This window comes from Nycticebus coucang, chromosome 18, assembly GCF_027406575.1.
Source record: "Nycticebus coucang isolate mNycCou1 chromosome 18, mNycCou1.pri, whole genome shotgun sequence".
NCBI classification, from domain to species: Eukaryota; Metazoa; Chordata; class Mammalia; order Primates; family Lorisidae; genus Nycticebus; species Nycticebus coucang.
Window position 1 is genome coordinate 39,643,009 of NC_069797.1, and position 17,747 is coordinate 39,660,755.

General features: G+C 43.7%; 1 protein-coding gene across 1 annotated transcript in view; it reads right to left on the reverse strand.

The window, feature by feature from the left end:
• Window positions 1-3,743: 3,743 nt before the first annotated feature.
• The window catches only part of AATF (apoptosis antagonizing transcription factor), a 122,052-nt gene continuing 108,048 nt past the window's right edge, over window positions 3,744-17,747 (reverse strand). The window contains exon 12 of the mRNA XM_053569642.1: window positions 3,744-4,035. Coding sequence (XP_053425617.1) covers window positions 3,972-4,035 — 64 coding nt within the window. The 3' untranslated portion in view covers window positions 3,744-3,971. The remainder of the gene's footprint in view (window positions 4,036-17,747) is intronic.

Here is a 17,747-nt window from a genome sequence, read left to right on the forward strand (position 1 = left end):
TCTATAGTCCCAGCTACTTGGGAGGCTGAGGCAAGAGAATAGCTTGAGCCCAAGAGTTTGAGGTTGCTGTGAGCTGTGATGCCACAGTACTCTACCCCAGGGCAACTGAATGAGACTCTGTCTCAAAAAAAAAAAATTTTTAGACTTATTTATTTTCAGCTCCCATCACCCTAGATCATAGATGCTTTTACTTGGTTCATGTTACTCCTAAAAACATATGCCAAGAAAAATGAAAGCTTCAAATAACAGAATAAATAAACTTGATGCACAAGTATTTTCTTGTATCATTGTTCCTAAGAGCAAAAATCTGGAAACAATTTAAATGTCCAAAAACAGAGGATCCGGTTAAGTATCGATGAGACATGTACCAAAAGGAGTTAGAATATATCTGTAAAAACATGGCCATAATCTTTGTACTAATGTTAAAATGCAGATCGTACCCGTGGTGCCTCACAGGTAGTGTCTGTGTGTTGGAGGGGTGGTAGACACAGCTGTGTGGGGATTTTGTTTTTATTGTTTTTAAAAGGGTAACTGAAACATCCAGACAGCACAAAGGTAAAGAGCAAGCCTCCCCTCTGCCTTGGTGCCTCTCCTGCACCTGTCCACCAAGAGGGCTAAGCAGTACCCACGTGGTAATGTGAGAAGTGATTATTTCTGGGTTAGGGGACACAGATGTCTTGTTTTTACTTGTTCCTTCTACTTTTCTGTGATTAACTTTCAAATTAAAAATAAAATCAGAAGCCAGCCATATCACTTTCTCTCTCCTGGAGGGAGAGTCTGGGGGCCTGGAAGCTGCCACATTTTGGTGTGACCAGCTCACTGCCTGGCTGTCCTGTGAGACCCTCTAGGTCTACAGTTTATGAGTGTTGTGTGTGAAGCAGTCAGCAGGGCAAAAATAAGCAAACTCCACACAAAAGAGAGGAATGCTTCAGTCAACACTGAAAAAGAACTATGGATTGAAACTCTTGATAACTGTTCTCAACTCATTTAAAAATCAGCATTAGCTACCAAAATGTAAAGTATTAGTTTTATTAAAATGCAAATCAATCAACTAATCTGTCTTTCTAGTAACAGTTGAATTGCAGTATCCGTGTCAATTAAAATAGTTTCCAATTTATTCTTGGCTGGAAGGAGGGTGGTCTTCTGAATGTTAAAATGCAAGCCTCGCTTTAGTGAGAATTCTATTGGTTCCTTCTTTCTCATCTCTCCTGTTTTTAACTCCTTTTAATCAAACTTGCTGGACTCCAAAGTTTTGAAGTACCTGTTTAAATCTCTATCAGATGGAGTGACCAGGACAAAGGTCCTATCTGTTGAGGAGGCGTGGGTTAGTGTCCGGCTCACAGAGAGCTCCCCATGAACAGGTCCCTTCCTGGCTGCACGACTGTGCATTTCCAGAACCTCAGGCTAGACAGCACTGGGTGTTCTATATTTTTAAAACGTGATTATTTTGAACAGGGTGAATGTGGTGAATTGATCTTTTGCGTAAGTAGAGAAACACTGAAATTATACATTTCCCTGGCAGTTGAACCCAAGAGGTAACTGCTGAGACAAGAAAAACAAATCACCACGTACAAAGGTCCAATTAATATGACACAGAAAAACCCTACTCCCTCCCCTTTGCCCCATCCTCAGCTCAGCAGACGCATTTATGTTAAAATTACAACATGGAGCAGATTATGTCAGGACTCACTTCACTGGGAATCCAGCCTTTGGGTGCTGTGCAGTGTCCCCAGACACCAAGTCAATAATACAGAGGATTCCTGGGCACAAAAATCTGTCACTTGATTTTAACATTTTAAAACAACATCAAAATATGACTTTAAAAACAATGACTAGTTATTAACAACTGTACTCAGCTGCTTGGATTCAATATTTCTTCTTAAATTCCATAGCTCTAGAGATTTGGCCAAGGGACCTTTGAGATGGCCGGTTCTGCGTACTGCAGACCCATGTGCACACATTACTTATGCAAGATAATCTGTGTGGCATATTGACCACAGCAAGCCAATAAATCCCCCTTATGGGGATTTAATTTCCAGCTTTTGACCTTTGGATGAAAAACAAGTGAATCATCTCCTCCTGCTAGATTTACACCAGAGCTCATCTCCAAACAGTGATACGCACTGGTGGGAAGGGAAAGCGCCGTACAAGAAACTTCAAAGAAAAAAAAGTCAGACAACTGTTTTTAAAATGACAAATAGGCAATTACCTCCAAGTTACAAAGTCCTGTGGGCCCAGCATAGCTCATAGGTTTTGGGGGATACCCTGTTGTTCAGAATATGTAAACCACCAAACGTCATCCACTCAGAAAGCAGCCTCCTGCCCTTAGAATTAGTCCTTCTGTGGACTTTAAAAAAAAAATTAATACTTTTTAAATCAACAAATCATAATTGTATATATTTCATGGGTACAATGTGATATTTTGATAAACACATTCAATGTAGAATGATTAAATCAAACCAACATTTCCATCACCTCATTTTCTTTGGTGGTGAGACATTTGAAGTATACATTATTATTGGCTAGTTACAACAGATCTCAAAACTCCAAGCTCCAAACTATACTTTGTACCCCTTGATCAACATTTCTCCATGCCCTACTCTCCCAACCCTTCACCTTTGGTAACCACCATTCTATTCTCCTTACTTCTATGAGTTTTAGATTTCACATATAATTAGGATCAGGTGACATTTGTCTTTCTATGCCTGCCTTAATTAGTGAATGTCTTCCGAGTTCAACCAGTGTAGCAAAAAACAGAATTTCCTTCTTTTTAAAGGCTGTATAGTATTTTATTGCACATGTGCATATACCAGTTTCTTGTGCCCATTCAACTGTTTAAGAAACTCAAATGATTCGGGCGGCACTTGTGGCTCAGTGAGTAAGGCGCCGGCCCCATATGCCGAGGGTGGCGGGTTCAAGCCCAGCCCCGGCCAAACTGCAATAAAAAAATAGCTGGGCGTTGTGGCGGGCGCCTGTAGTCCCAGCTACTCGGGAGGCTGAGGCAAGAGAATCGCGTAAGCCCCAGGGTTAGAGGTTGCTGTGAGCCGTGTGACGTCATGACACTGTACCCGAGGGTGGTACAGTGAGACTCCGTCTCTACAAAGAAAAAAAAAAAAGAAACTCAAATGATTCAATAACAAGAAAACAACCCATTTAAAAAAAATAGGGAAAGGACTTGAACAGACATTTTCTCAAAAGAAGACACATAAATGGCCAACAGATTAATTTAAAAAATGCTCAGTATCACTAATCATTAGGGAAATGCAAATTAAAGCCAGTGAGATAGCCCCTCAGCCCTGATGGGATGGCTATGACCAAGGAGATGAAAGGTAACAGGTGATGGTGAGGGTGCTGAGAAAGGGGGGCCCCTGTGCACGCACGGTGGGAATGTCAATCAGCACAGCCACTATGGGCAACAGTAGGGAGTTACTCAAAACTACAGATACAATTACCATGTGCTGCAGCAATCCCACTTCTGGACACAGATCCAAAGACAGTGAAACCACTACGCTGAAAGGATATCTGCACGCCCACGTTCACTGCAGCACTTCTGACAGTAACTGAGATACCGAAACAAGTGTTTGTCAGGGGTGAACAGATGACAAAAATGTAAAATGTTACACTGTATGAGGAAGCCATAGGACTAGCAAAAAAAAAGAAAACCCTCCCAATAAATATGTCATCCTGCTAGAGCTGTAAGGATACTCTAACTCTGAGATGCTTAAGAAATCACATCAGCAGCGTGACAGTGACAAGGCTCTTTATTTGTGATGGTTAAAGGACGCAGAGGGCCAGTGCCCTCCCAGGTATCAGGCACACGTTTTGAGCATAGCACCTTCCCAGGAATCTCCCTACTAGCTCAACCCCGTAACGGCACTGGTTTCCTCCACTGGATGAGCAGCCGACTGGCCAAGGCACCGCTGTGTGTGGGGAGGCCCCGCCCCGGCCTGTAGCCAGGGACACAGGCAACATCAATTCCTGTGGCCTTCGCCAGGAGGGTGGAGCTGGCCAAAGAGAGAGCGATACAGCTCTGTCCTAGGAGACAAACAGAACAAATTGGTTAACATGCAGGTTCACTTCTCAAGGTCAAAAAGAAACTAAAAAGCTGGGAAATACCCCAATCTTTTTTTGCAGTTGAAAACACAGTTGTGTAATTAAAAATACACCCCACATCTCTTATTCACAATACAATGGAAGGAAGAGACCCAGAAACAGAGAATCAAATAGTAAAATATGTAAATAGTCCAGTGAGGCTGGATACCCTGTCTCTGGGGAATGAGTTTTCTTTTTTTTTTTAAATTTATTTATTTTTATTGTTAAATCATAGCTGTGTACATTAGTGCAATCAAGGGGTACAATGTGCGGGTTTCATATACAATCTGAAATATTCTCATCAAACTGTTCAACGTAGCCTTCATGGCATTTTCTTAGTTACTGTATGTAGACATTTGTATTCTGCATTTAGTAAATTTCCCCTGTACCCATTCTAAGATGCACCGTAGATGTGGCCCCACCCATTACCCTCCTCCCTTCCCCTTCCTTGGGGAATGAGTTTTCTATAAGTTTGCCCTTTACAGACAGGCTCTTCAAGTAAGAAAACAAGATTGAATATTTTAATAGGATGTATGAGACTGCCACACAATGAGAAGGATTCAATCAGACATGGGATGTAGGTGGATATAATTTAGTTTTCATACATTTTCTGGGACTTGGCAGTACTTGAAAAACAATGAAAATGACCCAGCAACAAGATTCCAATTACTGTCATATGTGCAGTTGTTCAGGAGTAGAACCAAGGCTCTTCCCCACTTCCCAACTCCCTTTTCTCTATTTTCAGTCTAATAAATAATATGATTGGCTAATTTATTTCTAGAGTTGAGTTTTGATGTAAAAAAAAATTCATAACATGCCAGAGTCTTGGGTCCCTGAAAATAAAGTAATTGTTGCTTCCAACCTCTGTTCCTGCTATTAAATACAACACAAACAAAAAACATCTGGCTGAAGCCTTCTGTCAAGACCTGAAAACCTAAAAGGCGGGGGTGGGGGTGAAGATCTTTCCTGTCCTTGTGATGGAAGCTCTAGAACTCTCTCTCCTGTGAGTACGGAGCAGATCCTCCCTGCGGAGATGAAAAGCCAACAGGTTCCAATCAGGTCAGAACCACGTCAGAATGTCTGTCACCAGGGAGAGGGTCCATGGACGACACGGCTCCCTGAGGCAGGCGACCCAGGTCTATTCTCTGTAGCCACGAACTTCATGGAGGAGGGCAGCTCGCACAGGGCTAAGGTTACAAGCTGGGGAGTCACAACTCCAGCAGAAAGCTGCATCTGCTCTGGTATTTTCAAGATCGAACCAAAAAAAGCAGCCTGCCACCCTGGTTAAGAAAAGAGGCTTTGAAAAGTGCTCTCATTACCTTAGGATCACCGTCAGCAAATCTGACTTTAAAAACAAAAAAACACAAACCCACCCTACAAACAGCCATTTCAGTTCAGCAAGACTTCAACACAGTCTTTTTTCTGAAGTCAGTCTACTGAAGTGTGAGCAGAAAGAAAAGTACTTATACTTAGAAAACCCAGCGATAGGAATAACAGATCAAAGCTTTAAAAAGGTAAAAAGAAAACATCTTAAAGAAGAAACCACAGAAGCCAAAAACGTAAGCTAGCCTCATCATGTTTAGGGACTGGGATGGACAGGCAATAAAAGTGCAGGCCAGAAAACAACGGGCCTCCAATTTTATGGCAGGAATTTTATGGCAAGAATTTGCTGGTACCCTAACCCTGAACTACAGACAAAGGCTGCAGGCTCACCCTGAGCTCCTTCGCCTCTTTGTTCCTCCGCTACGTGCATCTGTGTGACTAGCCCAGACAGGCCCTGCAGAGGTAGAAGGCAGCCCAGACACTCAGACAGGCATGGGCAGCCTCAGGTCACCGGTGCCAGCACCTTAAACACAGTGGTGCTGCCCAGTCTTCCCATCCTCACGCATGGCCTGCCTATGTGCCAGCAATGACAAGTCTCTTTAGCCATTTCCATAAAATAAAATCAAATGGCATAGAGGGAAGAGTTGCCATGACAAAAAGGACCGTGTGACTTTAAGAGGACGCAGTCCGCGGGAGGGACACTCAGAGGCACATCTATTTAGCCCCTCACAATCACAGCCCTCCGCTCGTCCTGCCTGCCTGCCTGCCTGCCTGCCCCAGACCCATCATTACACGGAGCAGATGCTTCCACTCCGCTGCGGTAGTGGTGGTGCCTGGGCCCACGGCGGCAGTTGCTGTCCACAGCAGGGTTCACATGTCAGGAGCAGAGAGTGAAATGCTGAAACCCATGTTTTGATAGAACATCATTTCACACTCAGGTGGGCAAAGCTGACAAACATGTGCAGCTATGCAAGGCAAAGCAACCTGGAGAGCTCAGTGGTCTAGGCTCTTAAAATATTTTTATATAGAGAATATGAATAAGGCTTATTTCAATCTAAAAAATCCCCAAGCGATTTCAACTTTGCTTCCCCCGCCCACCAATCAGGGGCCACTTTCACCTGGCAGCACTTCAAGTCCAGCTGCTTCTCCAGGCCTTGCTATTTCAGCTCTCACCAACTCTTACAAGGACGTGGTGACAACTTCCTGGCCACTCTTCCACTCCTTCTCCTCTCTCCATTCCCCTCAGCCTCAACACCTGAGTCAGACAAAGCAGACCCGCCCCAGGCCTGGGAGCACCCCCAGATGAGGCTTCCAGAGGCCCACCCAGCCCTTCCCAGCCTTGGCTGCTCTTTCCGCCTCTTTGGTGCGTACAATACCATACATCCCTCTCACCATTTTACATTGATATGTAATGTTTTTCTTAAGTTTAAATAGTCACAAAAGGTAGAATTACCAGAATGTGTGAATATTAACCTTTAAAATAAAGCCCTTAACATCTCTTTTGTAAAGGTGCCTAATAGAATCTTTGTCATAATGATTTGAGACCATCATCATACATTTAAACAACACTTTTATAAACACTCTTAAAACTTGGAAATTTTAAAATATCCTTTTCTTCTTAAACTTGTATATTTCCATTTGACTTTTCCCTATCAATTCCTGTCCTAATACAATTGTTTTCTTTACTTGGAAATCTTTTAGTGTAAGCACTGAGAAACCTGTCACATATACAAGGAGCTAGGAATGACAGAGTTTCATCACAGCAATGTCACTCAATTCTTTTAATTCTTTCTCAATTGTATGGGGGAAAAAAACTCAAAGTAATCTCCCACCCAGAATTGATTCTAATTATTTATAAATGGAAAGCTCATATTCTTTCGCAATATTGTTAAAAATAAAGACCTGGAAACTGACCTGCGGGGGACCTGTCAGGCAGTGCTCAGGTCTCTCCTTCCTCAGTCCCTGCAACATGTAGTGCTCCCACCCTCCCTTGCGTGTGGTGCTCTAGAGGTTTCCCTACCCCAGCCTGAGGTCCCTGTGGTATTAAGGATGGGCTTTTCGCCAAGTGGGAGGAGAACTAGGGCAAAAAGTGAGGCAAAAGGAGAACCCACCCCTTTCGCACAGGCCCAGCCTCGGACAGCCAATTCTAGTAAAGAGCTAGGTCTGGATACTACTCCTTAAAACCGTGTCCATGTTCTCCTTGGGAAGTCTCTCACCCTGGTGCGAAGACTGAGGTTGCAGGGAACACCGAGCTTGTCCCCACACCCAGACAGGGGCTAGATGTGTGCCAGTGCTTAGGGAAAGGCCAAAGCCCCTGCAAAGAAATAACCCATGTCCTTTATACAGTCCCAAGAAAACCAAACCAAACTAAAAACCAGGCAGCAAACAGCTGCACGGGACTAGGGTCAGCCTGCCTTCTACGCGTGAACGTTTCCCCCACAGCGTCTCTGCTAGCCGAGATTTAGCCACGCAGAGAAGCTGAACTATCAATCCTTCAGGTTAACCTTGTCTCCATCTGATTCTCCAGGGTAAGTATAGAGTTTAATACTTGAGGTCCCCTTAAGGCTATGCATAATGAACTCGGGTTTAAAAAAAAAAAAAAACATAATTCCTGCTCCCTATCACATTAAGAATCAAGATTTGAATCACTGATCTGAAACACCTCCCCACCCACTACTTCACACTTTTGGTCTCAGTGGCCAGTGGGAATGTCCACTGTAGAAACGTATTAATGTTGGTATCATGCAGGAGAATAACCTACAGAGTAATTAACAGGACTTGGACCTGAGGTAGAAGGTCGATAGCAGGGGCTCTTCCTTGAATTAAAATTTAACTAACCCTTTATTGCAACCTACAAAAGCAAGTAATGAGCACTAACATTTTTATTTCTTTTAAACTGTCATTTAGGCTGTAGAGGGGATAATTACCTATCTCTAGTGTAGTAAGGTTTTACAACCCTTAGTGAGGCATTTTCTAATTTAATATTTTTACTATATTATCATAAAACCTGTTTCTGGAAAAAAAAATGATCATGGATTAGCAGCCATTTTCCATAAAGATAGAGAGAGACAGTGTGTGTGAGTGTGAGTGCATATGTGTGTGTAAGATTCGGCTTATTTATTATGTGATTCTTCTGAAAAGCAAAGTATGCACAGCCTAGCTAGCTGTGAAATGCAATCACTTCAGTGGCAGGTGAGGTTCTAAACAGCTCTCAGTGGGGTGGGGCTGCGTGTGGATAATAATGCAGCCTCCAGCCCACCCTGTGGACCCAAACACGTTCCCTCCAGTTCCACATGTGTACTCCTCATTGGCCTGCAACACAGATCATTGTCTCTCACGATATTATTTGGGCAAACAGTACAGAGGAGCATATTAAACCTGCAAATGATCTGTGTGGGGCTTTCAATTTGCTAGGTCAGTAGCTTGTGCACCAGGGACTCGGAAGGAATCACATCGTCCGCTCTTCAGAAGACCATCCTCCTCCACTCTGGTCTAGAAACCTCAGGCCTCTGAGCCAACCCCCTGAGCTGCACCTACCCACTCATGTGGCCAAAGGCAGGTGGCCAGTGGAAAGCAAGTAGCCATTCTACTGCTCCCTAAAGAAGCCTACAAGGCCTGCAAAAGTATACCAGGGTCTCTAAGCAAGTATTACATGTTAGTCTTCCAAATGTGCCAGTGGGGACAATACTGCTGCTTTCCAGATTACAGTTACACACATAAATTACCCTTGATTAATTTGAAATAGTTCATTTGTTGCTTCATGGAGGTATATGAGGGGTCTCCCCAAATATAAAAGACACCTCCCAGAAAGCATTCAGGCCCTCCTTCCTTTCTAGTCCTCCATCTCCCTGCACATCAAGGACTCTGCACTACACACTGAAGTGGTACTGCGTGTGTTTCTGCCAAAACACAGCACCACATACACAGAGTATGTATTTAAAAACCCAGGGAAAGCGAGAAAACACAGGAAAGAAAGTCGGACTAAGGCTTCCGATTCAATAAAGCTCATGTCTGGCAGAGTCTGGACCAAATCCAAAGCCCTGTATAGACAGTGTCAGTGCAGGAGTTCACACAAGCTCTTGCCCCACACCCACCAGCAGCAGTTGCTGAAGGCAGACGCATGCTTTTAAAGATTTCTGGTGCCTGTAGTCCCAGCTACTCGGGAGGCTGAGGCAAGAGAATCGCTTCAGCCCAGGAGTTGGAGGTTGCTGTGAGCTGTGTGATGCCATGGCACTCTACCGAGGGCGATAAAGTGAGACTCTGTCTCTACAAAAAAAAAAAAAAAAAAAAAGATAAAGATTTCTGGTGATGTTACTGACACTGCCTTTCTCCCACATCTGTTTTGAAAACAATTTATGTCGTGCTGTGGAGGGTTATAAACATATACTAGATGTATATGGTCCTTGGCCTCAAAATATAACATACAGGCTTAATAAGTAAATAAAAGATATTTAAATACTTACTTGAACTTAAGTTAGATTTTGCGGAGGATTACAAAGATATGAAAGGCACAGCAGAAGCTAGACTGGGAAGGGGAGTATATGCAGCAAATCTGTCTAGGACAACTCACTCCACAGGGGAGACACAGGAACGCGCGTCCTCACACGGGTCCCAGCTCTGCTGTCTGTGATTTGCTCCCTCCAAAGCCAGGAGAGGAAGAAGGCTGACTGCTATTCCCCGTGGCAGCACTTCAACGATGTGATGTCTTCCTCTAACTAAATCTATGCTTCTCTGGGTTAACTGGGCCCAGTTTTCTCCCTTCCTCCTGGGGCAGCCTTCTTACCACCCTGCCTGCACTCCTCTGAGGCCTTCGGTTTAGCTCAGACAGAAAGGCCCTGAGAACCTCTCAGCCAATCCCAACATTTCCGGTATAGTCTATCTACTGAAAAAGATGTCTTGCCAATCACTATTGGCATGGGCTAATGGCACCAAAGGGATGGGTCCTCCTCCAATACAGCACACTTCTCCATTCCATCAGAAACCAAAGTGGGCCAGAGAGCAGAGGCTACTCTCCGCTCCATCTTTCTCTGAAAGATGCCTGAACATCACAGGACAATAGCTTCTTTTTTTATATGTGTAATCATAGAGAAAAGCAAGTTTAATAGAAATCTCAAAGTAGTAACAGTTACCTAAAATAAAGCAAATCATTTTTATATGGCATATAGCATGGCATAATAAATGTAGAGGGGTGGCAATTTGATGTCAGAGCTGGCTCTGATCCTTACTGGGTCTATGATCTCAGGTAAATTACTTGGACCTCATTAGCAAGATGATAACCACATCTTCCTTAAACATACTCTTCTTAGAACATTAAGCAAAGCCCCTGTTGTCTATGATCATGAAAAGCAGACTGAGACATGGCAGCCAAATGCCAGAGCCAGGGATGTGCAAAGGACCCATGTGAACGTGTTCCGGTCGGCTCCCACCTCACCCTAGAGACAAAATGGCACCTTCCTCTAATCTTTCATACTTCTGCTTCCCTTGACCCCAATCCATTCTACTCTGTATGAGTGAGTGTATAAGTGAGAGAAAGATGTTTAAGCAATGTCTGCGACCTAAAAGGGGAACTATATCCATCCAAAAGGCAAGCAATTGCCCCGTGCTCTTTGGGGCTGTGTGGCAGGGGAATGCTATGTGTGTCCCCGGAATAGGAACAGAGGCAGGTGACACACATGAGAACTCAAGAGCCCTGGACTACTGGGACAGCAATCCCAGGGACAAGACAGATGCGGCTCTTCTGAGGACAGAGTGACAACCATGAAAGCAGGAAACGTAGATTCCTGAATGCAGCCAGAAGTCCATACGTGACTCTCCCTCACTCTCTTCTCAACATCCTCCAACAACAAAAAGTGGATCACAGGCTTCTTTCTCAAAATCTCATCACAATCAACTCTACACCAAAAATCCCCAAACCAAAACCAAAGCCAAACCACACACACACAGCAAAGAAAGGCGATAAAACGAAAAGAAAGTGACTTTCTCTCACCTACAACTCAGATCGTCTCATCTATCACTAATTACCTAAATCTAGATACAAGGCAAACGCTCTCCAATCAGACACTGGCTGAACTCTTCAGAATGCCCCAAAACAACCAAACTGTAGCTGCCTGAATCTGCCACAAGGTGGCAATGCACGCTTCATTTCTACCTGGACCAGAACAGCAAGGCCGGAGCAGACCAAGCCCATAAATTACCCGGCGTTATCTGCTCTCATCACCATCCTCCACAGTGCTTGAAGGAGACTCTAGAAGGTCCGTTCCAATTCACTCTTTTGGTCAGGTCAGAACTAGGTCCTTCAAACCTCTGCAAATGCTTTTAACCCTACCTCTTTAAATTACAGATGGTGACATGTGGCCTCTGGCCTGTCTCCTAAAGATGAGACAGACTCAAGACTGATAAATGTTCAAAGAAGCAGGCTCAAGCCCCAAACAAAGGAACTGAAAAGATGGGGAAAAGAGAAGAGGGAAGAGAAATGGCAGGGTGAGAAGGGAACTAGGGTTACATTTGTAAAGCTTTTATATCTCCTGGTTTCAAGTCAGTTACAAATCCACTTTAACAAGAAGAAAAATACTTGAAACTTCTACCATGCCTACGATTAGCTTCAAGTCTTTCGTATTCACTTAAAGAAAAATAATCTACCTTAGCGAACTTGCAAAAAGAGGGTGCAGGAACCACTCTTCAGACAAAAGGGACGTCACTCCTTTCCTGTGCATTAATATTCCATATTCCTGGGATGATTTCCACTTTCACAGTTTGACTGTTTTAGAACAGATTTGATATGAGAGAAGACAAATGGCCTCACACAGGCAACACGACAAATCATCTCACTGCTTTTAGCAGGGTTTTCTCTTTATTTTTATTTATTTTTATTCTGGAGCCGGTTGCAGAGCTCTCTGCCTTGCTGGAGATGTTTAATATTAATGTCGGGCCACCATGATCCTGGCAATAGAGTTGGCCGGTGTTGTGTTTACGGTTTTGTGACTGCTGGCTTCAGGAAGATGAAGCTCCTTGTTCAAACAGCAGCCCCTCTAACAGCTCCTGTTAAAAGCCAGGCGATGCTTCACTGCGTAGACGTGAATCACTTCCCCCAACCGTACAGAAGGTGAGACTGACACTCCAGTTACATTTGTGTCCCTATCAGGACTGCTGCCCAACGACCTAGCGCCTGGAGGGCAGCACAGGGCACATCTCTCAGCTCCAGTTTTAACGTCAACTTTCAGGGGGGCAAACACGCAGAAATTAGTGAGGGTATTCCTGTCGTCAGCCCACAAAGTTTCAGCAAGGCACTCTGCTTTTACCTCCAGGAACAAGTTGGAGGACTATTTTGCTTAGAAACGCAGTACCAATGCAAACAAGTCCTGAGTAACACACTGAGCCCTAGGTCCACAATCCTGAGTCATCCGCTTCTGTACCCTCAGGAGCAGCACTTTTTTTTTTTTTTTGTAGAGACAGAGTCTCACTTTATGGCCCTCGGTAGAGTGCCGTGGCGTCACACAGCTCACAGCAACCTCCAACTCCTGGGCTTAAGCGATTCTCTTGCCTCAGCCTCCCGAGTAGCTGGGACTACAGATGCCTGCCACAACGCCTGGCTATTTTTTGGTTGCAGTTCAGCCGGGGCCGGGTTTGAACCCGTCACCCTCGGCATATGGGGCCAGCACCCTACCCACTGAGCCACAGGCGCCGCCCAGGAGCAGCACTTCTAACTGCTGCCAGAGCTCTGTCCTGAAACTCTCCTCCAGAGGGTCAGGGAACTTGGGTCTGTTCCCCTCAATCTCCTCCACCCTTCCTTGTTTTCATCTGCCTTCTCCGAAGAGCTCTCCTCCCCCAGCACTGAGCCACTGAATTCACTCCACAACCTGCAAGGCTATTTTGGCACCTAAACTACATTTCTATTAACGATGGCAGCAAATTCTTTGTTATTCATGTCCCACATTTAACTGTTTAATGGCAGTAAGCTGTAAGACAAAGTTTCCATCTTTTTTTTTTTTTTTAATAGTATCCTTCAAAGAACTTCCTCCCATTCTCTGTAAATGAGAGAAAAACCTGGAAAAAAGGAAGGTTTGTCCCAGACACCTGCCAGGTAAACCTTCACCAGCAGTACTGAGCTGGACCCCTCCACTTCTGGAAGTCTGCAGCAGGGCCATCTCCCTAATTCCAGTTCCACCAACTAGTCTCTGAAAGTCAGAGCTTGCTGACCTTAGCCAGTTATTCCACTGGCTTTAAAAAGCTTGACTGCTAAATGCAAAAAGAGACGTTTGCATTTCTTCCTCTGAAAGCTGGTGAATCTGCTTTGCTGCACAGTTGTGCCTCCGTGCTGCCGAGTGTGTGTATGAGAAAATGTGTATTGATTTCTTCTTTCTTATAAAGGAGCACAAAGCATTGAGGAACAATTGCTTGTCTTTCAGTATTTCACACTGCACACGAGACAAAAGGCCCAACCCCCACGACCCACTGAGAAGTAAAAGGGGGATGGAACAGGATTATGTCTCCTGGGTGTCAGCGACCACCGCCACAGTTGCAGGTCTGCCACTGGGACTCCAAACACCCCAGGGCCCACTAATGCACACCTGTCTGGGATCAAGTAATTTCCCTCTCTGGGCTGATGTTTCTTCATCTATATTGGAGAAGAAAGAGCCTGCAGTCTTATTTACCTTTTAAGTGGAGGTGCCCAGAGGGTAAAGGAGTTAATGTTTATAAAGTGCTCTGCTCCCCAGAGGGAGACAATGGATAAAACACAAGGAGTGGGTATGGCTCATTCAAGACCTCATTTCCCAGGGTGGTTAGTAATAGCTTCCCATTATGAGGTGCTTCTAAGCAACTAGAACTCAATGCCCTTTTTCTAAATATCCTTTTTTGGTTTGACCCTTAATGCCAACACTAAAAATAATGAAAGGTAACCAGGCCTTCATATTTTCTTAATGCACTTAAACAATCCATTCCAGAACTTTTTTTTTTTTTTTTTAATTAAATAAAACAAATTCTGGAAGGCAGTCCAAAAAACTGGCCTAATGCTCTTACTGGTCATCACAGAGCCTTATTGGTAATCTCCATGTTTCCAAAGTAACTGTATGTTGAGTGTCCCTAATTCCAAAAATCTAAAACCTGAAGCTTGTTGAGCATCAACATGATACGACAAGGAAATGCTCACTGGAGCATTTCAGATTTGGGGTTCTCAGATTAAACAAGCTGAACTGGTATAATGAAAATATTCCAAAATTAAAAAAAAAAAAAAAAAAACTAAAATTTGAAATACTTCTGGGCCCAAGCATTTTGGATAAGGGATACTTGACCTGCAATAATTTGTAAGGGATACTTGACCTGCAATAATTTGTAAGAAACCAAAACTGGTTTAAATATCACAGCCAAGATGGATATGAGAAAACCTACGTATATACAAAATTTAGGGTATATAATCTTAAAAGTGATGGAAGTACAATAATATTCTCAAAAGATTTTCCCCCAAGATTCATCCTAAGTAAATCTGAACTCAAAAACCCTCTAAGCAAAAGGTTGGGAATAAGAAGTCTCAGTGCTAAACCTTTCACTTTTGGGGCTGTCCCAACATGGCTATGAGCTAAGAGCAAAATAAGGAGCTGACCTCAAGCTGGGCAATGTTTTAGAATAAAAACATAACCCATGCTTGATTAGGAAACACCCAGCAATAAATGCATATATAGTATAGGCAGGGACAGAGTACCATGGGAGCAGAGGAAAGTACATTTATTATTATTATTATTTTTTTTTAGACACAGAGGCTCACTTTGTCGCCCTCAATAGAGTGCCGTAGCATCACAGCTCACAGCAACCTGGCGTCACAACGCCTGGCTATGTTTTGTTGTAAGTTGGCCAGGGTCGGGTAGGAACCCGCCACCTTCGGCATGTGGTGCCGGCGCCCTACCCTCTGAGCCACAGGCGCTGCCCCAGAGGAAAGTACATTAAAGGACTTAGGCTGTCTTAAGATGATTTGGGCAGATTTCACTAAAAGACACAAGAAACTCCTTTGTCCATCTTACAGGGCTTTCTGCAACAATTATTATGCTAGCAAATTATAAACAGACTTTAAAAGCATTTCAGATAGGAGGCCTATAACCAACTTTTCTTAGATTTGCACAGAAATGGGTATATCTCAGTTACAGGCAAATGAACAATAGCATAATATACAGACATGTGATTATCTGTACAGATTATATTTAAAATACCCGTTTTCAGAAACAAAAAATTAAAAAGAACATTTCATTATCAGGAACCTAGTGAATGAGAGTACTATTTTTACTTTATAAAGAAACTCCCAGGTGGCGCCTGTGGCTCAGTCAGTAAGGCGCCAGCCCCATATACCGAGGGTGGCGGGTTCAAACCCGGCCCCGGCCAAACTGCAACCAAAAAATAGCTGGGCGTTGTGGCGGGCGCCTGTAGTCCCAGCTACTCGGGAGGCTGAGGCAAGAGAATCACTTAAGCCCAGGAGTTGGAGGTTGCTGTGAGCTGTGTGAGGCCACGGCACTCTACCGAGGGCCATAAAGTGAGACTCTGTCTCTACAAAAAGAAAAAAGAAAAGAAACTCCCAGGATGGTGGCTCATGCCTATAATCCTAGCCCTCTGGGAGGCCTAAGCAAGAGGATTGCTTGAGCAAAGGAGTTCAAAACCAGCCTGGGCAACACAGCAACACTCAATCTCTACAAAAAATTAGTCAAGCATGGTGGCATTCACCTGTACTCCCAGCTACTGAGGAGGCTGAGACATGGGAAAATCACTGTAGTCCAGGAGACAAGAGGTTGGAATGAGCTGAAATTATGCCACTGCATTTGAGCAGGGGTGACAGAGTGAGACCCTATCAGAGAGGGGCAGAGGGAGAGGAAGGAAAAAAAAACGAAGGCACACAGAGAAGACTTCTCAGGGCACAATGTGCTCAAGAATCCTGAAGCAGGCTCGGCACCTGTAGCTCACCGGCGGGGGTGCTGCCACATACACCAGAGCTGGTGGGTTCAAATCCAGCCCAGGCCTGCCAAACATCAATCAAAAAACAGCCGGGCATTGTGGTAGGCACCTGTAGTCCCAGCTACTTGGGAGGCTAAGGCAAGAGAATCACTTAAGCCCAAGAGTTTGAGGTTGCTGTGAGTTGTGACGCCATGGCACTCTACCCAGGGTGACGTAGTTAGACTCTGTCTCAAAAAAAAAAAAAAAAAGACTCCTGAAGCAGTTTTCTAGCTTAGAGAAGGGTGACATCAACTGGAAAAAGACCTTAAATAAGTTGTTCTGCAAATAATACTGGAGCTACAAAAATGCTGCCTAATGGCAAGCTACAAATGAAATGAAAATGTAATTCCAAATATGAGAATAAAATATTAATAATACCAAATACAAGATTATTAGTAGACATATGCACACTTCCTTGACTTGTAAGTTAACATTCTCAGCAAGGAAAAAAAAAAACCCTAACAAGTGCTTTTGTGAACTGTAATAAATACTGTTAGAAAAGAGTGAATAAAATAGGGATTCATAGGAGAAAAAGCTACCTACTCAGTTGGGGGTGGAAAATCACATATCTCCCTGGAAAAGAAACATTTCAACAAGAAGCAACATAGTGGGATGGAGGTAAGAGATGTTTCAGGTTAAGTGACTAAAATAAAGCGGCACAGTGGGAGGAATGTGGAGTATGTTGAGGAATGTGGAATGTTGAGTACACAGGGGTCTATTCTGAATAGCACGAAGGGCAAAAAACTGGTGATGAGGAGAGAAAGGTGGCAAGGCAACAAATCACTGACAGCCTTGAATGGTAGGCTCCAGAGTATGGGCTTTATTCTATAAAGAAGAGCAAGGGAGATTTTAGAAAGGTTAATCTGACAACAATACGCAGAGCTGATGATCAGAGACCAGTGGCTAACAGGCTGTTAGTGCATAGTCTATATGAGAAGGGGGGTGGGGTTGGGGGAGACCTGGACTCAAAAAAGCAATGAAATGAAAAGTGGAGATCACTGAACAATATATTAAAGCTCCAAGTATATTAAAAGTAAGAAAACAAACCTGATGGAACCAGGAAAAAATAAAAGTGACCCTGGGATATAAGAGGGATTGTCTAAGCATAAAAGCATTGAGAAATCTCCAAAAGAAAAGGTTTTCAAACATTTAATTAGATTAAAACGTAACACTTATATGTGACAAATAAAAAATTAACACGCAAGCAAAACAGGAAAAATCTACAAAAAACATGATATGTTACATAACCATAGTATATAGAATTCACATAAACCATGAAGAAAAACTCAAAAAGAAAAATCAACAAAGAATGAAAATGTAACTATAGGGCGGCGCCTGTGGCTCAGTGAGTAGGGCGCCGG